This window comes from Drosophila navojoa, chromosome 3 (genome assembly GCF_054131105.1).
Source record: "Drosophila navojoa isolate 15081-1374.11 chromosome 3, UAZ_NAV_1.0, whole genome shotgun sequence".
Taxonomy (NCBI): domain Eukaryota; kingdom Metazoa; phylum Arthropoda; class Insecta; order Diptera; family Drosophilidae; genus Drosophila; species Drosophila navojoa.
In genome coordinates this window covers 26,165,171-26,189,446 of record NC_142891.1, presented here as the reverse complement: position 1 = coordinate 26,189,446, position 24,276 = coordinate 26,165,171, and the positions used below count along the sequence as shown (strand labels likewise).

The following is a 24,276-nucleotide window of genomic DNA, read 5'->3' as shown; positions in this document are numbered from 1 at the left end:
AATTTGGGCTCTCTAACATTCAATTTAACATTTTTGTTTCGATCTTATTCATAGATAAATATGTGTTCATTATTATTAGAATAAATATTCTACGAGTATTTCCATTTCCTATGCTGACGGATTATCGAATTTTAGCTGTCTACTTAAAAGAAAAGAAAAACAAATGAGAGGTTTTAATTCAAATAATACAAAATACATACATATGTAAGTATTTATGGATACATGTATATGCATTCAATTCTTGCTGAATTTCATTAGTTTTCACTATTTTCTAATATAGTCTAATAATACTTAAAAACACTTCTACGAAGCCAGTTTGAATTTTGTTTATTTAGTTCGCTGCTGCCGCTTGTCAATAATCGTTATCGGTTTTATTTTATTTTTTAATACATGTACAAATTCTAAATTGCGTACAAAATGCTCAACAATGTTTCATAGGGATTTCAATTTTATTTTGTATTTAATTTTTTTTTTTGCTTTTTGTTTGCGTTTGCTTTTGCTTATCATTTTGCTTTGATTTTGGATTTGTTTTGTTTAATAACATTTATCAAAAATATAAACTACATTAAAAATTATTTTTATGCATATCCATGGGCTCAATTCTAGATCTAGATCATTCAACTTGTGCCGACAGTCTCTCAACCTCAAACTCAACTGCAACCCAAACCAAACACGAAACGATACCTATACCTACACTTTGTCCACTTCACCTTCTTCTATATATTTCTCTATTCCTTAGATGTGTGTAACCCGACTTGGACTGCTGAAGTCTAAATATTAGTGTAACATTCATAGCCTAACAATGAAAAACGTGTCGGTTTTTGCCACAATTCAGCACATTCAACACTCCCTTATACTTATGCCTAAATATGATTTAGATATATCATTTTCTCATCGATCTTTACCGATTTTGATTCCTCTTCAATGTGTTCTTATATTTTTCTTTTTTTTATCATTTTCTTTTTTGGTGGTAGTTGTGAGACGTTTGAATTTTCAACGAGGCGGCGTCCAAATAAACTAATCACAAATGCCGGCACACGCATACCAACTACATATAGTTGTTAATATAGGGTTAAAATTCACGAATTGCCAGCGCGAGCTACAAAGTTATCGCTTATCGTTAATAGACGCTCTATATGTATATGTATGTATATGTATATGTATGCGTCTATGTGTGTATGTATATTTAGAGAGCACAGTTAATTGGCGGTATAAAAAGTTTACATTTTAGTAGAATTTTTACTTCGTTTTGGAAAAAATACATATCCTTAAAATGTTTAATATATTTATGTATGTATATGTATATATACCGGATTTATGCATATAGTTTTAATTGGTTTTCTTTTATATTATATATAGATAGATAGCGCTGTTTTACAATTACACGATTTAGCTTACATAAATATGTTTTTGGGCTTTAGTTCTTTAAATATATATACCAATACAAATATATATATTTTAAAAAAATTGTTACATATTCATTTTGCACAGTCTATTAGATTCTCAATTCATCAAAATTTTTATCAACATACATTTATATCGTCTCTAAATTTTAGATTCTTCCATATGCATCAAAGTGCATCCTCACGAATGTTCTGTATGGGCGAGAGGGACAGCGCCATTGCGGGCAAGTGAGAGAAAAATGTTCGAATGTTCGCCTGCAGCGTCCCACTGTGCGGCACATTCTCTGTTAGTTAACTAACTGCATCACATTCTCTGTTAGCTAACAGCGGTACGTTTTCTGTCACTCTCTATCGTTAGTTAACAGCGGCGATCGTTAACAGATGTTAAGGTGCAAAGCAAAATATATAAAAATTAAATCAACATAAAAAACGATAAATAAAAACACAAAGCAAACAAGTTTTTGTTTTTTTTTTTTTTTGTTTTGTCAGAATTGATAAAAATCATTTAATTATGTACTTTTGTTACTTTTCTTTTGTGGCGGTTTCTTCTTTTTTGTGTTGGTGTTAATGTTTACAACAATTTGTATTTAAAAGGTGTTGTTGTATTTTTAATATTAATTATTAATGTTATTTGTGTCCCATTTTGTGTAACATTTAAAAATGTAATAATAAATTTAATAAAAATTTAATAGTAAACATAAAAAACAAATAAGCACAAGTCAAATATAGTTTTTCTCTTCTCATTTTTTTTTTTTTTTTTTTTTTTTTTTTTTGTATAGTTTTTTGCTTTCTTGTTGTGCAAGTGTTTAAATACGCTAATGAATAATAATAATAAATACAATTAAATATTATGTATATATATATATATACATATACATATATATATATAGGCCATAATAAATACCATCAATTAGCAGTTAACAATTTTTAAGTATATAAAAAATTTTCAACAGTTTTTTTTTCATTCAGTTTTGGTGTCAAGTAAAAAGTTCTCACAAGAAATGTACAATACTTTGTTGTTGTCGTTTTTTGTTTACCATTACATTACAGCTACTCACACACACATACAGAGTTACATATAATATTACAGTACTTGAATTCAATTAGTTTATAGTTTACAACAAGCATTTCATTAATATTAAGAAACACACACACACAGACATTTGTGTGCGTGCGTGTGTATGCATTGCTTTGCATGTGTGTCTGTTACATAACCTACATATTTAATAATCTCACTTAACGAACGTTAAGTTCCAAAAAAAAATGCAAAATTACAAATTACACAAAAAGTGAAACATTTTTCAAGCATCAAAAACAAGTCAGACGAAATAATAATGAAACAAAATAATAATTAAATAAATTCTAATAAACAAATACTAAATATATATATTTTTTGTTTTGCTTTCTCTCTTTATATATAGAGCTATATTTATATAATAACTCAAATAAAATTATAAACATTTTTTAAATGCTGTTCCTGTTACTGTTGCGTTTTGTAGTCTCAAAATGTTCTAATTTAATTAATTAATGCCTGCTGTTTAATATTATTATTATTATTATTGTTATTATTCGTAACTATTTTTTATTTTCCTCTTTCAGCTATTCACAACTCGGTTCTGAACTGTGAATATAATTATTAATAATTGGAACACATAGCAAAGCGCTTAAAATTATTGCAAACTTCAACTCAATATTGGATGCCTTTTTCCGTCTGCTTCTTCTTTCTTTAGCAAGATTTGAATTACTTTTCGAGTTTTACTTTGGGGGGTTTTTTGAGAAAGTTTCGTTTAGTTGAGATTTTGTTTTACACTTAAGTTATATATATTATGCAAATATATATATATATATATATAATTGTTAATAGTAATCGTTTATAATAAATCGTTTAAGTCTTCTGCGCTGATTGCCAACTAATTTTTGTTTATCATTATTCTTGTTTATTATTTTTATTTTTTAAATCATGTTCTTGGAAATTCAGTTTCAATGCGTAAAACACTATCAACAAATAGTTATTTTAATTTTATAGTAAACGTCACTTTTTATATATATGTATATTTTGTTTTTTTTTTTTTTTAACTTTTAACAACGTTTGGAAAATTCTCTTGAGCGTTAAGCGAAATGCTTTAAACAAATACTAAAACATATATATAAATAAATTAAATTGACCATGCTCAATACATATATATATACTTTTATAAATATATATATATCCTTTTCTGCCGATCAATTCAGAACAAGAATAATTTGTAGCTATTTTAGGTTTTTTTGTGTGTTTTACAAATTAAGCAGCGGCAAATTTGTTGTATTTAGATATATAAATTATTATTATTGTTTTGTTGGTTGTTGTTTATGTTGTAATAATAATAAAAATAAAACAATCAAACATAAAAACTAAGCGAGTATAAAAAAGTTGTGTGTTGTTGTTGTTAAAAAAGTAGCAAACATTTTATAATAGCTTTAATAATAATATAATAATAATAATAATAGATATAAGTAGTAATAATAATAATAAAGATACACGTATGCATATAAATAATCAGTAATCAATAAATTTACAATCAAAAAATAATTTATAAACATAAAAAACAGTTCAATATATATATATTTTTATATCAAAATTTTTCTTGTCTCTTGTTTTTTCATTTTGTTGTTTGTTTATATGTTCAAAAATAATAACAAAACAGTTTTGCGCTTTACTTAAGATTACAATTAATAAAAATTATTTGTTTCAATGCTCGAACTATTTATTTGTCCATTGTTGAAGCATTTCATTAAAAACTATTTTTTTTTTCTTTTCATTCTTTTTTTTTAAGATTTTTAGTTTAGTTTTTTTTTTATTTGTTTGACGAGCGAACATAAATAAAAGTGGAGGGATTTGCTTTCTGGATTTCTTATTTTTTGTGTATTATTTATATATATATATAAAATAAAGAGACTTGCAACTGCCGCGGGGGCGTGTGGCACGGCAAAGGCGCCATTCGAGTTGTTGATGTCGATTTTTTTTTTTGTGAACAAATTAAACAAAAAATAAGTAATACACAAATAAAAAATATAAAAAAAAAACATTAAGTCTTAACACAGTGTAAAAATAAAACAAAATTCAACAATAATTTAAAAAGTTAATAATATAAATGTAAGTTTCTATAATATATAAAAGAGAGACAGAGAGAGATAGAGTTCTTGCTATGCTATGCTATGCTATGAGAAACAGGCAGACAGACAGAGACAGAGAGTCAGATAGATAGAAAGAGAGAGAGAGGGGGGAAGGGGGATAGAGAGCGCGCAAGTCAGAATTGCCAACTTGTTTATTAATGATTCACAAATCAAATATTTCTGATCTGATCATTGATATATGTATATATCTGTAAATTATTATTATTTTTAATTTTTTTTTTCATTTTCTTTTCTCTTTTTTCAATGTCTGTGTGTGAAGAAGGCTCTCTGCTTACATACCCACAGGCGCCAGCTGTACGTAGCGATAGATATAGAGGCGATAGTCCTTGCTGGCCAGGACAACGCTGCCATCGTCCATGAGCGCCACATCGAAGCACTGGGCATGCTTCACCTTCGACTCCAGCGCCGAGATCAGCTGCCCGTCCTGCGTGAAGATCGTCAAATTGAAATTGTTGTGATTGTCCGCAATGAGAATTTCGCCATTGGAATTGATGCCGACGCCGATGGGGTAGTTGGTGATACCCTCGCCGCCAATCTGGCGCAGATATTGGCCCTCGTAGTTGAACACCTTGACGCAGTGCGCCCGATTGTCGCTAATGAAGATCTCCTGCTTGTCGTTGACCACCACGCCGTTGGGGAACTCCAGATGCTTGGAGCACCCGAACTTGTGCAGCACATTCCCATTCTGATCGAAGATAATGACGCGCATCACCTTGCACTCGACCACAATGATGCGTCCCTTGTTGTCGACGGTGACGCCGCGCGGATGCTGCAAGATCGTGGCCCCAAATTTACGCACAAACTGTCCATACTGATTGTAGATCTGGATCTGGTGCGTCGGCGACCGCTCGGTCACAATAATGTCGCCCGAGTTGCGCACGACGGCCACACGGTTCGGGTAGAGCAGCTGCGAGTCCCGCTTGCCGCACTCGCCAAACTGGAACTTGAAGCGTCCCTCCTTGTCGAAGATCTGGATGCGATGATTGTTCGTGTCCGCCACGATGATATCGTTCTGGGCATTCACCGCCACGCCGCTCGGCTCCGTAAACTGGCCCTCCATCACGCCGAACTCCCCGAACTTGCAGTGATAGATCATCTTCTGGCGCTTGATCTGCGACTTGGGCGGATAAATGGAGGCCGATAACAGCTTGCTGGTCAGATCCAGCAGAGATTCGCTGCTCACCGCGCTGCCATTGCCATTGCCATTCAGATTCAGGTTTGCCGACGACAGACTGGCAAAGGCATCCACCACAGCCGAGCTGCTGCCGCTGCCGGCGCTGCCGACGCCGCCAAGCGTGGCGACTGCTGACGTGCTGAAGAGATTGTCGCTGCCGCCATTGCTCCACTTCTCGTAGGGATTGTAGTGCGCCATGCTGCTGGCCCGCTTGGGCAGCAGCTCGCCAAAGTGCTGCAGATCGCTCAGATTGCGCTCGCGTCCGCCCAGCAGGAGGCAGCCATTCGCATAGACGCTGCCGCCGCCGTTGCTGCTGCTGCCGTTGCTGCTGTTGTCCAGCAGACTGCCCAGGCCCAGGCCCGGCAGCAATTGTTGCTGCTCCAGCTTCAGAAAATGCTGCTGCTGTTGTTGCTGCTGCTGCTGCTGTTGGTGGTGATGATGGCTGCCCGCGCTGCTGGCGCTGCTGTTGCTCGCGCTCTGCGTGGGCCGTGCGATCGGCGGCTGCTTGCCGTGACTCTGGCCGTGACTGTGAGCGTGACTGTGAGTGTGACCCAGGTGACTGTGGCTGTGGCCCAGGCTGAGGCTCGACTCGGAGCAGCTGCCACTGCCAGGCCCGCCGCCATTGCTGGCCCGTACATAGCCAAAGGTGTTGCGCACGCCCGCCTGTATCGACTGGTAGTTGGACATGAACTCCAGCTCGAAGGGCAGCTGCATGTCCTGGACGCCCGCTTGGAGCTGCTGCTCGAGCTGCTTGCGCAGCAGCAGCGCCTCAGCAAGCAGCGGCGACTGGACGCCGTTGGCGGGCGAGCGCTCGACCGCCTCGCAGGTGGCCAAACCCTTGTCAATGATCTCCTTGGCGCGCTGCAGCCAGACCGCGTTGGTGTTCACGCGGGCCGTGTAGAGCGTCTCCAGCTCCTTGAGCAGCTCGCTCTTGCGCTCATCCAGCATCGAGGCAAAGAACTGATGCGTCTCGTTCAGCTCGTTGTGCGCCTTCTGGTACTGCTGCTTGACCTTGGTCACGCTCTGCTCGGCGTTGCTGGCCACCGACATAATCTCGCCAATCTTGCCCCGCATATCGGCCAGCAGCGTCTGCAGCGCTGTCTCATTGTAGCCGCCGCTGCTCGAGGTGCTGCTGCTGCTGTTGGTGCCGTTGCAGTTGCCGTTGCCGTTGCCGTTGCCGTTGCTCGTTGCGGCCACAGCAGGCGATTGCACATTCTCGAGCTCATGCAGGCCCGTCGAGTGCTCCAGGACGATGCACTCCTTGCACACCAGCGTGCAGCAGGTGCGGCAGCTGAACTTCAGCAGCTCGTGCTTGTGACGCAAGCAGAAGATCTGTAGCTGCTGCTGCTGCTGCTGCTGCTGCTGCTGCAAGTGTGCGGAGTAGAGTGTCTCATGCTGCTGCTGCTGCTGGTCCTGTGAGTTGTTGGCTGCTGCTGCTGCCGCGAGCACAATCTTCGACAGCTGCGACATGGGCTGCGCATCTGTCAGCTGTGCCTGCTGCTGCTGCTGTTGTTGCTGTTGCTGCTGCTGCTGCAGCATCATTGTCAGTGAGCTGGCGTACTTGAAGTCGTTGGAGGCTGGATTGTTGCTGCAGTTGCTCATGCTGGCGTTGCTTGTCGCCTCGAAACCCTTGATCAGCGAGACATTGTGGCCGTTGAAGCAGTGCATAAACTCGTGCGCGGTCACACAGTTGGCGCAGAGATAGCTCTGGCAGTCGAAGCACTTGGCCACAGCATCGCTGCACTTGCTCTTGCAGGCGGTGCAGCGAGCGGGGGCGAGGCTACTGCTGCTGTTGTTCATGCTGCTATTGCTGTTGTTGCTGCCATTGCTGCCACTGTTGCTGTTGCTGCCTTTGCCAGCGCCAACGACCAGGCTGCTGATGCTGTTGCTGCTGTTGTTGTTGCTGTTGCCGTTGCTGCTGGGCAAATTGCTGCCGATAACGCCGGGACCGTGTCCATTGCTGTTGCTATTGCTGTTGCCGTTGCCATTCGAGCCGCTGAGGACGCTGCTGCTGGTGCTGCCGCAGCCGCTGAGGCCGCTGGTCGATGAGCTGGACGACGACGAGGACGACGACGACGAGGAGGAGCAGGATGAGGAGCTGGCCGACGAGCTAGACGACACCGAGGCCGATATCGGATGATGCCCATTGATGACAGTGACATCCTGGCGCACCTTCACGCTGACCTGGCTGCCAGCTATATACTCATCGCTGCAGATCGCCGAATCGCTCACCGGCGGCGACGACCCGCTCAGTGTCAGCGGCGAGTCCGACAGGTAGCCGGCGTGCTCATACGATTCAATCGAGTTCGCCCCGCGCATGGAGTCCAGCGACGGAGTCGGCGAAGCCGCCATCGTTCTGTGTGGGGGAATGGGCGTCTTGAATGTGTTCTCCTCTCCTTCTACTGCTACTCGATCCACTACTCTTCAGTTGTCCACAGTGTCTCCCAATCTGGCTGCCACTGGACACGCCTGCAAGTTGAGAAAGTTACAAAAAATAAGCATAAATATAATTTGCATTACATTTTCATTATATATATATGTATATATATATATCTTTTATTTATATTTTACAATTCATCCACACTATTTTTATATGAGTTTTACCAGAGAGATGGGTTAAAGTTCCTTTATAAATTAAGCCATTGAAGTCAGAAAATAAATCGTTAAAAAATAAATAAATAAAATAAAAATAAAGCGAACGAATAAATAAAAACAATAATAATAAATCAAATAGAAATTATTTAAAATAAATAAATAAAAAAAGGTATAATAAAATATTAAGAAAACAAAACAAAAATTTAACAAGTAAGAAAACTCTAGTCGAGAGTGCTCGACTAGATACTACCCTGAACCAAAATAATAGAAAAGCACATTTAGTATGGTTCAAATTTCAATTTCGATGTATTTAAAAATATAAATTAAATAGAAAACTCATTTAATTAAATAAATAAAAATTTTGAAACAATTAAAAAAGATAATTCCGACACGCTCCGGGTTTGAGCCCGAGACCTTGTGATCAAGCGCCGCGCTTTCTACCTTGACGCCACCCTTCTGTTTTAATTTTCAATGTCAAAACTGAAATAGATTCACTGCTACAGCGCCATCTACCAAATCTAAGTCAAACTAACTGCTGATGTGACTTTAAGAATGTGCAAGAACAACCAAACTAATAAAAATGTTAAAATTTCAATTTCGATTTTTGAAAAAATATAAGAGAAATTTAATCACAAATATATAAAAGTTTTGAAGCAATTAAAAGAAAACTACAATACGCCCAGCAGGACTTGAACCGGGGACCTCGCGATCGAGCGCCGCGCCCTCTACCATAACGCCACTCCTCTGTTCTCATTTGTAATGTCAAAACTGAAATAGATTCACTGATGCAACGCCATCTAGCAGAACTAAACGAAACTAACTGCTGATGTGATTCAAAGAATGTGCTAGAAGATGTTTGAATGTATGTGTGCACACGTATTGGAAAACTGCTGTTGCTGCAGCACGTGCGTTTGTTAATTGGCCAAACATTTTGTTATTTTTTAACGTCGATTGACTAAACCGAATTTAATGAAACTTTCAGCATATGATCTACATATTCTATTGAATATTTGGCATTTAAAAGAATACATCAAATCAAATCATTCACAATTAGCTATACTAGAATCTGACCTTCACTGGGGATTCTGGTGAATTTGGAGCCGGTATCCAAAATATAACAAAAACCGAAATTGTATAAAATGCATTGGAATATACTTTTAAAATTTGGAGACTATAGCTCTAAAAATGTAGGAGCTATAAATTTATAACCTATTGCACTTGGGTTGCGCTGCAGTGTTGGCAATATTATGAGAACTTATTTGTTGAATAATTTAATTTCTAGACGTACGATCGTAATGAAACTTACAGAACGTAATCATGATGTTTAAATGTATGTGCATACCGAAGCACAAGTCTCTAGTATTTGATATACGACTTTTACAAAGATGAGGGTGAGGGGGTGGATTTAGGGGTGGGGGGTAAATTTTAACAAAAACCGAAATTGTCTAAAATACATCTTAATATACATTTTAAATTTGGAGACTCTAGCTTGAAAGATGTAAGAGATATAATTATTTAAGTGATCTTCGATAAGGGTTTTTATCGATAAAAAAAATATCGGAATGAGTTATCGTTTTTTAGTGAAAAACTCGATATGCGCGCTGTTTTTACGGACATTTTAAAAAAAAGTTGAAGTCTCTAGCTCTTATATCTTCTGAAATCGACGCGTTCAAACATACGGACGGACGGACGGACGGACGGACGGACGGACGGACGGACGGACGGACGGACGGACGGACAGACAGACGGACAGGGCTAAATCGACTCAGCTCGTCGCCCTGATCAAGAATATATATACTTTGTGGGGTCTGCCACGCCTCCTTCTGCCTGTTACATACATTTTAACAAAACCATTATACCCTGATTTCCCATTTTCAATGGGTTCAGGGTATAAAAACAAATAAATAAATGAAAGCCTGCATTAACTTAAGATTCTTCTGAAGCCTTCTAATAATATTTCAATATTTTCACAAAAATTCAATTGATCGACTATATTAACTGATATAAACTACACTTTATAGGCCAGAACTAAAAATAAAATTATGTTTAAGGCGACAATCCCTCGTTTTCCTCATTTCATTTTAATAATTACATTGAGAGCATTCAAAAAAAAAAAAAAAAAAAAAAAAAATTTATAAATAAAAATAAAAACTTTATAGATAAACTATATGGACTGATATAAATGCTTTAACAATTTATTTTTATTGTTTTATCATTTTATTTATTTTTTTTTTTTTTTACTTTGTTTATTTATTTATTTTTTTATTTATTTAGTTTTATTTTTTATTTTTTTATTTTTTATTTATTTATTTATTTATTTTATTTTATTATTTTTTTTTTTTTTTTTTTTTTTTTGAATAAAATAATATGGTTTATTAGACAATCTCGCTCTATCTATATAAATTCATAACATACTGGAAAACACTTAACAGATTCGACTATATAGACTGGTATAAATTCCATGTATCTAAACTATTAATAAATACTTCAACGTGTAAGTCCCTTCGCTCTCTTAAATCTTAAATAGAAGTACGAAAGCCCAAAACTTTTATTTCTAAACTTTCTAAACGATTTGCAGATAAACAACAAAAATGATGGCCCAAACAAAGAACGAACTTAGTTGGGATTTAATAGGCAATAGCTTAAGTTCCTTGACCCAACTACAACTTGACACAACTCAACTAGAGGCCTACCCCTAATACAACCTCTCCCCATCCGAAAACTGTCGTTATTCCTTTGTTTTCATAGCACCCTTTGTGTGAGTCAGCAAAAGTTTTGCAGACCTTTTAGGCCCCCCTTTAGCACAAAAAAAAAAATTATGATTCACCTTCTTTTCGTAACATAATTTGTAGCTAATTGTCCCTCGGTAATCCCCTACAGGGCTACCAGACTACACCCTCCCCTCACACTCACACACCCAGACGCATAGAAAATGAAGCGACTTTACTACATTCGGCAAATGGCAACAAAGTGCTTTTTAACGCAATTCGAGGCTGTACGAGGGAGGCGTCCCCTCTTGTCATTCGTCGTCCTGGAAACCCCCAACTCACACTTTGCCCTCCTTCAACTTTAGCCGTCAACAGGAAATGCAATAAGCGCACGCACAAGGGGGCGCTTGAACTACTTGCCGCCGGCCAAGAGGGTGCACAACCCCTTAAAGCAAAACAAAGAGTAGAAAAAAAAATAACAGCAACAAAAAAAGTAAACAAGCGGCGGCGGCAAACGAACAAGGAACTTTTCTAGATTTTCATTTCCAGCGTCACACACACACAGAAACAGACACTAACACACACATACGCGTCCACAAAACATCCGTCAACAAAAGCCACACTCGAAGAAGTTGGGAAGTGAAAGCAAAACGGCAAACCGAAACCGAAACGAAATGGAACGAAAATCAACCCTCGAAGAGGCGCCCAGTGAAGCGGCAAAGCAACAAAACGCGCGCTCCCCAAATAATAACGGCAGTTCGCTCATGGACTGCGCCACTGCGAGCGGGGGTTGGGTGGGTGCAACTGTCTAGACTGAATGTATGTGCACATTTATCACGCACACACACACATACACACGCACACGCACAAAGTAAGAGAGAGAGAGTGAGACACACACATACGCACGCACGCACACGGATAGAGCCTGTGCAAGAGGCATTGACTTACCGTTTTAAGTTGTATTTTTTGCTCGTCTCAGTTTTTTTATGTGCTGTTTTGTTTTTGTTTTTGTATTTTCTTTCGTTTTTTTTTTTTTGCATTCGCTTTTAATGCAGTCAAAAAATTAATGCCAATATGGTCCTTATTATTATTATTATTATATTTGTTGTTGCTGCTTTGTTTCCATTTGTTACTTCCGCTCGATTGTTGTTGTCGTCTAGTTTTGTTTCATACTTTACGGGTGCTGCCAATTTCAGTTGCCAATCGTGAATTGCGTTGCGCGCACAAAATGCTGCAATGGAAAAGTGAACGGAAAAAAACACGTTTAACTATTTGTACGAATTTGTATTTTCATTAATAGATTTTCATTGCTCTTTTTTTTTGTTTTTTTCCTAAGTAATATCATTTCTCTATTATGATAATTGCCTATGCACTTTTCACAGTTTATAGTCCCTGGTAACAACAAGACGGAGCCGAAGTAAATGACAACGCGACGCGTTTGCGACGCAGCTCCCTGCAAAACTAACTTTGCGCATTATTCAGCGACCCGGGTAAAGCTGCCACCAGGAGCAGCAACAGCAGGACAGCAGAGTCGAAGTCGACGTCAACAGCGACAACGACTGCGCTGCTACTGCAGAGAGTGTGTCTGCATGTCCTGTACGCAAACCGACGAGCAGGCAGAAAAACAACAACAGCAGCAGCAGCGCAGCAACAGAGCAGCATCAGAAAATGCATCGCTGCACATTGCTGTGGGCTGCATAAAACAAAATTATTCCCAATTACCAGCCGAAACACAACACACACAAAGATAAACACACACACACACAAGCAGAGTTGGGAAAAATCAATATTCATATTTACAGTGCGCGCCGCGCACACGGAAAGACAGGCAAACACACAGGCACACGGCAACAAGCGCCTTTGGCTTATGCATATGCGTGAGAGCGAGAGAGGGAGAGAGAGTCAAAGAAAGACGGCAGCATAAATGCCGAACTGTTGAATGCCGGCCCAACCGGTCCAAAAAAAACTAAATTGTACAGCCAGCCCCCGCCGAGCGCACGGGCAAAACAGAGCAACCCTTAAAACAATATGGCGTCGGCCAGTCACCCACTCATACCACCAACTAAAAGCAACAATTTTCCATGGCCGAACCTGAAGACAGCGACGCTGCCGCGCTACAGCGCTACAGGTTGCGTGCTCAGAGAGTGAATTGTAACAGGAAGCAACAGCGAACGATAAACCGATAACACGACACACACTCTCTCACTATGCCTCTCTTTGTCGCTCTCTTTGTGCCTGTCTGCCTCTCGCACTTTGCAGCCTTGCGCATGTTTTACAATTTTCGGCAATGACAACGACCGCATCAAAATACAACAACAATGACAACTAATGGCGCTCTCAGTTGCTGCTGCTTCTTCTTCTTCTTCTTCTAATGCTCAGTGGGCGAGAGCATACTTTTTCGAATATGCTGCCGGCGGCGCCACCAGAACTTTCGCGTCGAATTCGAGCAACTCGCCTTACCAGGCGATTGTATGCAGTCTAACTGCAAAAATAAAAGTGGAAGAGAGAGAGAGAGAAGTTCGTCTTCCCTTTTGCATGCTGTTTGTTCTTTTTGTTGTCACAATGCATGGAAAATGCTAGCAATGACGCGCAGACAGCAGATACCAGAGGAATTGCAACAGCATACAAGCATACGTAGGTAAGCATATATGTTTGTATGTACATATATGTATGTATTCGTGTATTTTTGGGTACGTATGTATGTGTATATTTGCATATGTAAGTATGTGTGAATGGATTTATGTAAGTGCATAGCAAAAATTTCTCTACACGTAGACAAAATAGCCAGACACTTCTTACATTTGTGCATACACAAACATACACATGTATGCATGCACCGAATATTCACATATATATATATACACATGTATTGCATATACATACATACATATGTTATTACATTAGGCAACGGGCAGCCTTTTTGAAAGTGTTGCCAACTGTTGCAATTAAAGTTCAGATGAATAATTGACAACATGCACATATACATACATATATATGTACATATGAAGATACATATGTACATACATAAATATTCCCATATTTTTTGCAATGATTGATTGCATTCGAAATTCCACAAGTTTAAGATTGTTTTCTAAAATTATGCACTTTCAGTCAGTAAAAAGCGGAGTAATTCTATGTACAATAGTCGTTCGCTAGAACAGCTCTGCTCTCATTAAATGTTTCTTTTTACTTAAAACCTAATTTTTTGTTTATTTATCAGTTAACAATAACAGCTAATGCCATTGATCGCGCATTCATATAAAAATACAGTTCTGACTCAATACATAGGTTTTCATAGCCGAGCAATTTCAACAGGTTGGTTAATAATAAACTTATTGCGTGACACTTTAGAGGCATCAATAAATATGTTAACAGTAGTTGCTCTTTAGACGCCTATGACCGCAACATATCTAAAATAAAATAAAACGAATATCTGTATAAATAAATATATATTTTATAAACGGTTGTACTAAATTACCAATTGATAATGCGACCCGAGTGATTAGATTAGCAAATCAGGTCTGCACGGGTTGTACAGGTTGATAATGTCGTGACATATGTATGTATATGTATGCATGTTCATATGGACTCGGCACAGATAGTTAAATCGTATATTATCATGACAGAAAGCGAAAGACAGGGATAGAGGCAGAGAATGATGGAACAGCGACAGAACGCGAGAGAGAGGGTCGAGCTTTATGGCTATGCCATATGTTGGCTCTTAGCACGGTTGATGGGAAACATGTACAACACGAATTCCAGAGGGCCTGTAAAAGCATTTAAAAATAGGAGCTAATATAAAATAATAATAATCAGGCAGTCAGAGTGATGGGCTGGCAATACACTGCACTGCACTGCATTGCTCTGCACTGAGGGCGTGCGTTTGGGTCATTAAGTTCAACGACTAGATGAGTGCGTGGGAGGAAAGGGGGGCATGGTCTGCGCAGTGTTTGACGTGTGGAATAGGAACAGAAACTGCGCAGCCATTACTAATGCAAAACAATTTGTAAGATTATTAATTTCATGGCTGAAAAGTGTGCACGGAAAAACAGACGGAAACAAAGTACAGCAAGAAGAGCCGAATGATGATGAAGAACGAGAATAAGCAGAAGTAGACAAGATGCGGAGCAGCGAACAAAAAAATAATATCAAGTTCAGGGCAGGCAGACAGGCAGGCAGGAACAAATGGGATGGGGTAACTGCAAACAACAGTGGAATGAGAGACAGAGACCATAAATATTGCCAACAACATAAAGCGTAACGGCCAAAAGAAGTTCTGCGCAAAATACTAAAATGCAAAAATGCATTTAGAGTTTGTTTCATTTTCACACACATATACATATGTACGTACATGTATATAGAGAGCGAAACAATTGCGCTGCATTACAAACAAACGTTTCAATTCGTATCGTTCCCTTCTGTCCATTTGGGGTTGCAGCAGCAGCAACGGCAGCAGAGTTCAATGGTACCCAGCGGCAACAACCACAACAAAGCCAAAGAGCATGACACAGACGCGCAAAAAATAGAAGCCCAGCACAAAGCGCAAACTGTAAAACAGAACAAAGCATGCGAAATTTGCGACCACGACGTCGAACCGTTTACCTGCGCCATCGTTTCTAAACGGGCTGCAGCTGCAGATACACACACACCTAAACAAGCGAACTTACTGTATACTGTATGTATATGTGCGAATGTATATATGCATGTATATTTGTGAATGTTCCTAGAGTCATGGACGTGGCCATCGACAAAAGGTGCCGCCTCTGCCAGCGGATAGAGATGGCGATGGCGATGGCGAGCACCGTGCACGACCCGCGTCTGATGCAAATTTTTATTTGCCTTTTTTTCAGTCGACGCAAAACCAATTCGCTGAATTCAAAGACATTGTCAGCATCTTGGCTATTCCTTGGCTGCCCCCTTTTCCCAACAACTCAGATGTCTCGAGCTATGCGTCAGCAGCATGCGACCCCCAATGCAGTGGCAGCGACGGTAACGACGGCAGCAGCAGCTGCTGAATGAAATTCATTCGACGACGGCGTATTTTATTGAACAAGAAGACAATGGCAAACGACCCCCACATACACAAGGGAGTTGTTTTATTGTTGTAGGAGACGACAGCGACACAAGCGACTAAGAATGGCAGACAACACGAACGGAATAACAGCAACAACGACAGTAACAACAACAATAACGGCAGCATCCAATTTAGCAGACAACGCAGCCACAACACAGTCACAGTCGCAGACACTCCATGAACTGCTGCCTCTGCCATCACCAATTCTTATTATCTCCTCACTATCCTCCCACCCTCTCTCACACACACACACACACTCTCTCTCTCTCTCTCTCTCTCTCTCTCTTTCTCTTATAGCTATCTTATTCCTCTTATGGCTGCATCAGTAGCTGCTCTGTTTTGAGCTTCTCCTTGCAGTCTTGTTCGCCAGGTCAACGCGCACTGCATTTCAAATACCCTGTACTTTAAATTGAGCTGCTTCTGTAGTTTATGTCTTGTAGGCGGGCTACACCTGATCTGATCAAATTAGATCAACTTATAAACGATTAATTATTGACTTTTATGATGTACATTAATTGTTGTTATACACTTTTTTCTTACATACATATAAACTATTTCCAAGGTATCTCACTTCATGCAATCATGCCTGTTTCAATTCTTTTTCACTCGTTTTGCATTGCGTTTGCTTTCTTACTGCGCTCTGTAGTGTCTGTGGCTCGTGAGCTCGGCCGTCGGCTGTGACACTCTCCTGTTAATGGTAATGGAGTTAAATGTGCTTATTGTCCTACTGTTTACAGTGGCGTGCTTGCACATTGTGCCGCTCAATTTCAATGCACTTTATAGACACACACATCCACGAGTACAGTGACGTACATTTCAGTGCTCGCGGATTCACAAATTGATGTAACCGAAAAGATCTTGTTTCATATCTGTAGCACAATTCAGTTGCAGCTCTTTATAGCATCGCTGCAGCCGATGCATCCAATCAAATGGTACGTGTCTGTTGGTACGTTTACGTGTAAGCTTTTGATAAATATTTACTATCTACTTTAACATTTCCAATTAGAGTTGTACCACTTTTCGCTGTGTACACTGGCGTACAGTACAGTGTGTATATATCTATATACATATATATATATACGAACATACAAACGTATATATTGTGTGTTGTATCGTATTCTTTATCTATTACGTGGAGCTCGTACCCCCCAACGGGGCAACTAAGCAACAAGCACAACTTTTTTGATAATGAAAATATACGAAATTGGTACACAAAGATTGAAATTGGAACGGAAAGCGTTGCAGAGCAATATGTACACATAAAAAAAAAAATATATATATATATATATATATATATCTATATATATATAGATATGTGTGTGTATTTAATACATATAAACTTCTTAAGCATGGGACGATGGAATATATTATTTACATATGTATATATTTGAATTGCGTTTTTTAAATCACTGTATAATATCGTATGGGATGCGAGTGTGCGATGCTAGATGCTATTGTAACAGCCATAGGGCGACACCTTTTTCGATCAGACAAAATGCGATATGAAGCGTGAAGCAGCCCACATGGAATACAATATCTAAATAAACACATTTTAAACACGAGTTTCGATTTTTGCTCAACGTAAATAAAGCGCGCACACACACATACATTCACATGTGTATATGTACATACAATCGCAATCTTTTAATGACTTGGAAACCAGCGTGGCTCACACGTCGTCAATCAGTCAGTTCGTCACTCAGCCGGTCTGTCCGTCAGTCCAGGCGGGTGTGTGAGTAAAATTAAAGAACACTGCCGTAATAATTTGATTTTAAAATGTATACAGAACGAAAAAGAAAAAAATAAAGGAGAGTGTAAGAGAGAGAAAGAGAGAGCGACGAGTCGCCTCATGTTATTCTTCCGCATCGACAGTGGTGGCAATGCCCAAGAACAGTTAAAAATCTTGATCATTGTTTATACAGTTGCGGCCAAACAAACAGGCACAGCGCAAGGTCGCGCCCCCGTAAAGGTTGTCGCACCTTTCGCCAGTTGTCCATCTGATTATTTGTTACTGGTGCCAGGTGGAAATTGAAAATTTTCAACTCAAGCTTCTGTTTACTTTAATTCTGTTTAATTAATCGCATGACTTGGAACAAATCAGACCGTGAACTCCGTTTAAGAGACGTTGGGAGAAGTCCACGTAAAACGTAGTCCACAAGGGCAAAATTTACTAGTTCCGAAAACTTTTAAGCATCAGCACATTAAAGTCCAAGAATATTGATGACATTTTTTATTACTAGTTAATTTTTGATTTAATCATTCTTGAATATTGTATTAATGCTTAGCTCTTGAAATCACTCTATCATCATTGTAGAAATATATATGTATGTGTATGTATATAAATAGGTTTTCAAGCCTCGTCACATGTCAAAACTCGTTTATCTTTGGCTACCGCATACTTGCCTTTAGGCACTGACTAATTTATACACTGGGCCTTAATTTACAGATGCGACTGTAGGCAGGCCGTCAAACAGCGGCATAAAAGATACAAGACAACAATAAGAAATGAGATAATAATAACAAAAAATGTGTAAACGCTAATACAAACAACACAAAACGCGCGGAAAAAGAACACACGAAGCGAACCAACATCTAAATATTGTTGTTGTTGCCGTTGCTGTTGTTGTTGTTGTTGACTGCATTGCGCCGTATCCGTATTCCAACAACAAACAAATACATTCATAGCGCGAGCAAGTGAAGCGGTATACACTCGTAGACAGATGAGACGTAAAAGGAGAGCAGGAAAAAGGCAACACAGCAACAAATACATATGCATGCATATAAGTACATATATATCTATACACACAAACACACGCACGTATATCTATGTACATGCACACACCAACAAACGAGACAGCCACGCACTCACGTACCACGTACTCAGCGCGTTGATTCTAAACAAGTTGATGAACTCTACGACGCCGACGCTGCTTTGCCGCTACTGCTGCGGTTGCTATTGCTAATGCTGCTGCTGCTGCTGCTGCTGCTTGTGTTGGCGTCGTATGGCGTGTGTAGAGAGGAACAGGAAAAACTGTTTTCATACGTACAGAAAAGACAAGCGTGCGGCACTGCACTTTTATTTATTTATTACACTATTATTAATACTTTTTTATTGCTATTTTGCTTTGCAAACTAACACACATACATATATGGATACACATATATTGAAATGTGCAACAACCGTTGGTAAAAACGTACAACACAGCGCGACGGTTGATGATGGACGAGACGACAACGGACACAACGAGGACGACGACGTTGTTTGCGTGCACACGATGTTTATGCGGCAAGCGCAAAGAACTGAATGAGAATGGGCAAACACATAGAAGAATTTTACAAGATTCAAGCGAAGGCACGAAGCAGTCGGCACGAAATGAAATAAAACGAAACGAAACGAAACGGAACGCGGCAGCACCAAGCCAAAAACTCACACAACCAGTTCGGCGCGCACAAAACAGACAAAGAACGCAGCTCTGCCGAGCAGCAAGCAGAAAACAGCATGGTAGCAAAATCTAGTTTGGGGGTCCCACAACACAGCACAAAATGTTCGATGCGCAACGAAATGGCATATGGAACGTATGTACATGTGGAATGTATTGTACATAGGCTTGAAGCGACTGCGATGCCAGCGATGAGACTGACCTCTGACAACCTCCTACACACACATATAGTATGTATATATACACATACACAACGGGTGCAGTGACAGAGGCACGAGAGTAAGAAACAGGCAGAACAAACATAAATTGCAAGGAGAGAGCAGTGCACTCCATTGCGGCAGGAAGTTTATGTGCACGTACATACATACATATGTATATAAAGAGTAAGAGAGACGAAACGAGAGTAAACGAGTTGCAACGGCAGTAAAAAGAAAACAAATTCGGAAAAATTGCTTTATTCATTTAACAATAATAAACATATTTAAGCAAACACATGTGTGTAGGCATAAATTGTGCACACTAATTGTTATTCTTCTTTCTCTCGTTTATTGTTCTTATCGCTCAATATTGCCATATCGACTGATTGACAGTGCTACCACACTATGGATAAGTATGGCAAAAGCGAAGAGGTAGAAGATAATTTGTGGCTGATTTGCTGCTTCATTTAAATACATATGTACATATGTATGTATATGTTGATGCCATGTAGATAATACATACAATTTTTTATAGCTAAATCTACAAACACAACAAAAATAATAATAATTATAAATAATACAATCAGGTATAAACATATACATACATACATACATATGTACATATGTACATACACAAAAGTACATGCTAGTCTCTACGCGCTGATGCAATAGGAAAAATGTAAAAGTCTGCGCAGCAGCAGCAGCGGACGACGACGCTTGCGTCATGTGCGTTAAGCAAACTTAAGAATAGCGCGCAGCGCCGCGGTAGCAGCCGCAGCGCGCACAATAAACCAGTCTAGAAACAAGCGCGCGCTTGGCTTCAATACACGCACACACCCATAGGAGCACACTCGGCACGTATATAATTATGCTGTGTGTGTGTGAGGGTCTATGTGTTCGTTCGCTGGCAACTATAAGGGCCTTAAACTTTGTTAAAAGTCAAGGTCAGTGATTTCTTGTACGCTTTGGCCAATGTTGCCAAGTTTGATTGAGTCTGCGCTGCGTGCGTACACACATATATACATGCACACATATAAATATGCAACTGTGTTTCAATTCGTGCGTGTGTGAGTGTGTGTCTGGTGCTCGTTGTGTGACTCACGCAGGAGGTGGCAACGCCGTTGTCGTTGCCAATCGGGGCGGGGAGAGGCAACGGATAAAGGCTGCTTGCTGCGCGCGTCTGCTTTATTTGTACTGCCCTCTGTCTGTCTCTCTGTTTGGTTTCTGAGAATTATGGGTTCAAGTGTTATATACATATATGTATGTATTTTTATGTGTGTGCCTCTGTGTCTGTGTGTGTTTGTAGCACAGGAAACAAGTGGAAAATGGCACACGGCATCTGAACGTCTTATTTCAGTTGCTTTGAGCTTAAGCCTCTGTGATCGATCTGGCTGCGCCGACGACTGTCCTTGCAAGCGGTTCATGAACCCTCAATGACGAACGATACATTGAACGTGCCAAAGAAACAAGCAACAACAAAAAAAAAAGGGGCGAGGCGAGGTTCAGCAATGAGGCAACGACGACGACGAGGGCGGCGGCAGCAGCAGCCGTAGCATCACCGAAGGCGCAAAAAAGACCGTCAATTATTCATATATATTGGCAAATACATAATTACAAAATGTAAAATAATAATAATAATAATAAAAACGAACAATAATAGGCTACTAAGCTGGACTGACGTTGCATTCTTAGCATTAGTCAGCCCTAACCTCAAAACAGTTTTATTGCCGTATTGACAGACAATTCAATCGAACGCGCGCGCTCATTAAACACACAGCCAGCCAATTAAATGCCGGCTCGGCATAGAGAGAGAGAGAGACAGCGTACAATGCATGCAGCCTGGGCCCTTTTAGCAGCTGGCATGCTCGCCGCTAGCAGCCAGATGTTTGCTGCAAGGCGAGCGAGGGTAACCCAACCCAAAAACTATAAAAACAACAAAACTGCAGGCCCAACGCACACATATAGTAATTTACACTCAGTTATACATTATCACATGCATACATACATACATACGTACGAACGCGTTTGTTATGGCTTTTTCAATAATTTTTGGAGAAAAAAAAACACCGACACTTGAAACCGGAAATTAGGCAGCTTGTACCCGAAAAATTAATGCAGCTGTCGAGCGTCAGCTCTGCCGCTCTCTCGCTCTCTTCTACACTCCTTCTTCCTTTTGCTCTCAGGTGTGCGTGTGCTGTGTGTGCACGGCTTGCCTGGTGAGAGAGCTCCGAAGAGCGCGAATGCGTTCGCTCTCTTGCAAAGGCCACTTAATAGCCGGAAGTATGAGGGAACAAAAAGCTCAAGGGAGCGACTTGTGATCGATGGCTTAAGTTCTTTTTACAGTTTACAAACGAGTGTGAGGCCTATTTATGTGCGCTTTCCGCTTGATTGCGCAATTCACTAATAATTGTGAATGTTCCATGTATTTAGCTACAGCTGTTAAATGCGACGGGCCAGACAAATAGCAGCCCTCTTGGTGCATGTGGACTTACTCTCTCTTTGTTGCTCTCACTAGATCAGGGCTGGTGCTCACTCTCCGAGAGACAAAATTTATTTACCTGTAATGAGACACAAAAAAAAAAAAAAGAGAAATATTATATCTAAATTTGATATGTTGGTGGTTTATTGTCTTAAATTTTTAGAATTCGATTCGTTATTTTATACCCTGCACATGCCACAACGTTGACCGAATTCGAGAGATCTTCTCAATTTTCAACGCCCACGATATCTTCTTACATTACGCCTAATTAGGGCATTTCTTTCAAAAGCGTTGCAGGCCCTCGTTCATTTCATTCTTGTTCTTCTTGTCTTTGGCCTTGCGCTGACCCCGAAATTCGCGCTAAATTTGAGTTCAAAAGCTGCAGGAAATTTCAATCAGCCACTCGATCTAAATTTCTGCGGGTCTCTCAAAATGTCTAAAGTCTAAAGTCTGAGGCCCAGCTTGAGCTTGAGTGTTTCTGGCGTTCCCAGAAATTGTTGCGAAAATTGTTTAAGGTCTCTGAAAGCAAGAAACAACTGACCAAATAAGCAGCAGCAACAGCAACAGCAACAACAACAACAACAGCCACAAGCACAACAACAATAATAATAATAGAGCACAAAGCAGAACAGAAACCAGTGTTAAAATGACATTAGTTGGGGACAAGCGCACAGCGAAACATACATAATACAAATAAATACGTTAACAAAACAAAAGTCAACGAACGGCTAAAAATTCACGAACTTGAAAAAAGTGGCAGCATCGACGTAGACGCAGACGCCGGCAGCGATGTCAATAAACCAACTAACCGTCGACCTGCGTCGACGTCGCCGTTGTCGTTGTTGCTTTTAGTGCGTGTGGAGCGCTTAGAGAGGGTCGCCCATGAATAGCCAAACGGCAACAAAAACAACAACAACAACAATCAAAAGCCCAAAAGCAGTTAAATTTATAAACTTGTTGCTCTCGCACAATCATACAAAAACCAAACACAAGCAATAACATAAACAATAAATTACAAACACGAGCTCTTTGTGGGCAGGAACGGACCGTCAGCCCGCCAGCCCGCCAGCCCAGTTGACACCTCTAGAATAATATATGTTTTTGGTTCCACAAATTACAAGTGTACCAATGTTTCATGTGTAAATACATACATACATATAGTATAAGTTTTGGGTGTATATTTAATTATAAATTATTTAATAATACAATTTTGACATCGTTTATTAATTTATTTAAATAGAAAAAATACTACATGTATGTTTACCTGAAATTACAAGGTTTAAATAGCAATTGATATGAGAATTTATATATGTATCATTTCGAAGTTTTTGTATATTATCTCTAGATATTGAAGAATGTGTTTTACAAATTACAGGAGTACCAAAGTTTCATTTTTGTATCAACGTTGGAAGTCATTTTATTTGTTGAAAATGTTTTAAAATATTTTTAAATACAACAATTTCAATGACAAATTAATTATTTGCATAGTGTAAAATTTTGTTTTAGACTACCATTTACATATACAATTTTAATGAACATTTATCATTAATCATTTGATATCACATTATTATAAAATATTGTATTAATATCATCAAATAGTTAATTTAAGTTCTAGTACATCTGCCGCATGCGCCATCGACAACGTCTCGTGGTGATTAACGTCCTGTGGTGAAATACGCTCAGCTTAAATCGGAAGTCGCGTTCGCACGCTCACTCCCGTTCTCACTCTCTCTCTCTTTCTGCGCTCTTCTCTGTCTACTCGTTCGCAGACACGGGCACCCGCATGGCATACAAATGTAATTTTGTACGTGCAATATGATGGACGTCGCCTGCCCCTCCTCCACTAAAGACTCTTCTTCTTATTTTTCTATCTTCTACACTCACCGTCGAGTGATTTGGCAGATATTGAATTTCTAGTGTGAAGGACAGAGGACTGTCTGAAGATTTATGGCTGCTGCTGGCAGGAGTTCTGTCCGTGTGCGTGTGGGTGTGAGTGCATGTGTGTGTATTGGGGGCTGTAAAGCTCTTAAGT

The 24,276-nt window shown here is 39.6% G+C and overlaps 1 protein-coding gene across 6 annotated transcripts in view; it reads right to left on the bottom strand.

The window, feature by feature from the left end:
- Positions 1-24,276, bottom strand: part of brat (tripartite motif-containing protein brain tumor) — a 40,409-nt gene that overhangs the window by 4,105 nt on the left and 12,028 nt on the right. The window contains exons 1-3 of one of the 6 annotated variants that reach the window (XM_089257201.1): positions 19,176-19,447; positions 12,003-12,285; positions 4,857-8,220 (exon numbers count right to left, since the gene is read on the bottom strand). In XM_089257201.1, coding sequence (XP_089113327.1) covers positions 4,857-8,103 — 3,247 coding nt within the window. In that variant the 5' untranslated portion in view covers positions 8,104-8,220; positions 12,003-12,285; positions 19,176-19,447. Of the gene's footprint in view, positions 1-4,856; positions 8,221-12,002; positions 12,286-12,419; positions 12,509-19,001; positions 19,448-24,276 lie in introns of those variants that run through there. The other 5 variants (XM_089257203.1, XM_089257200.1, XM_089257204.1 and 2 more) reach the window with 5 other exon arrangements.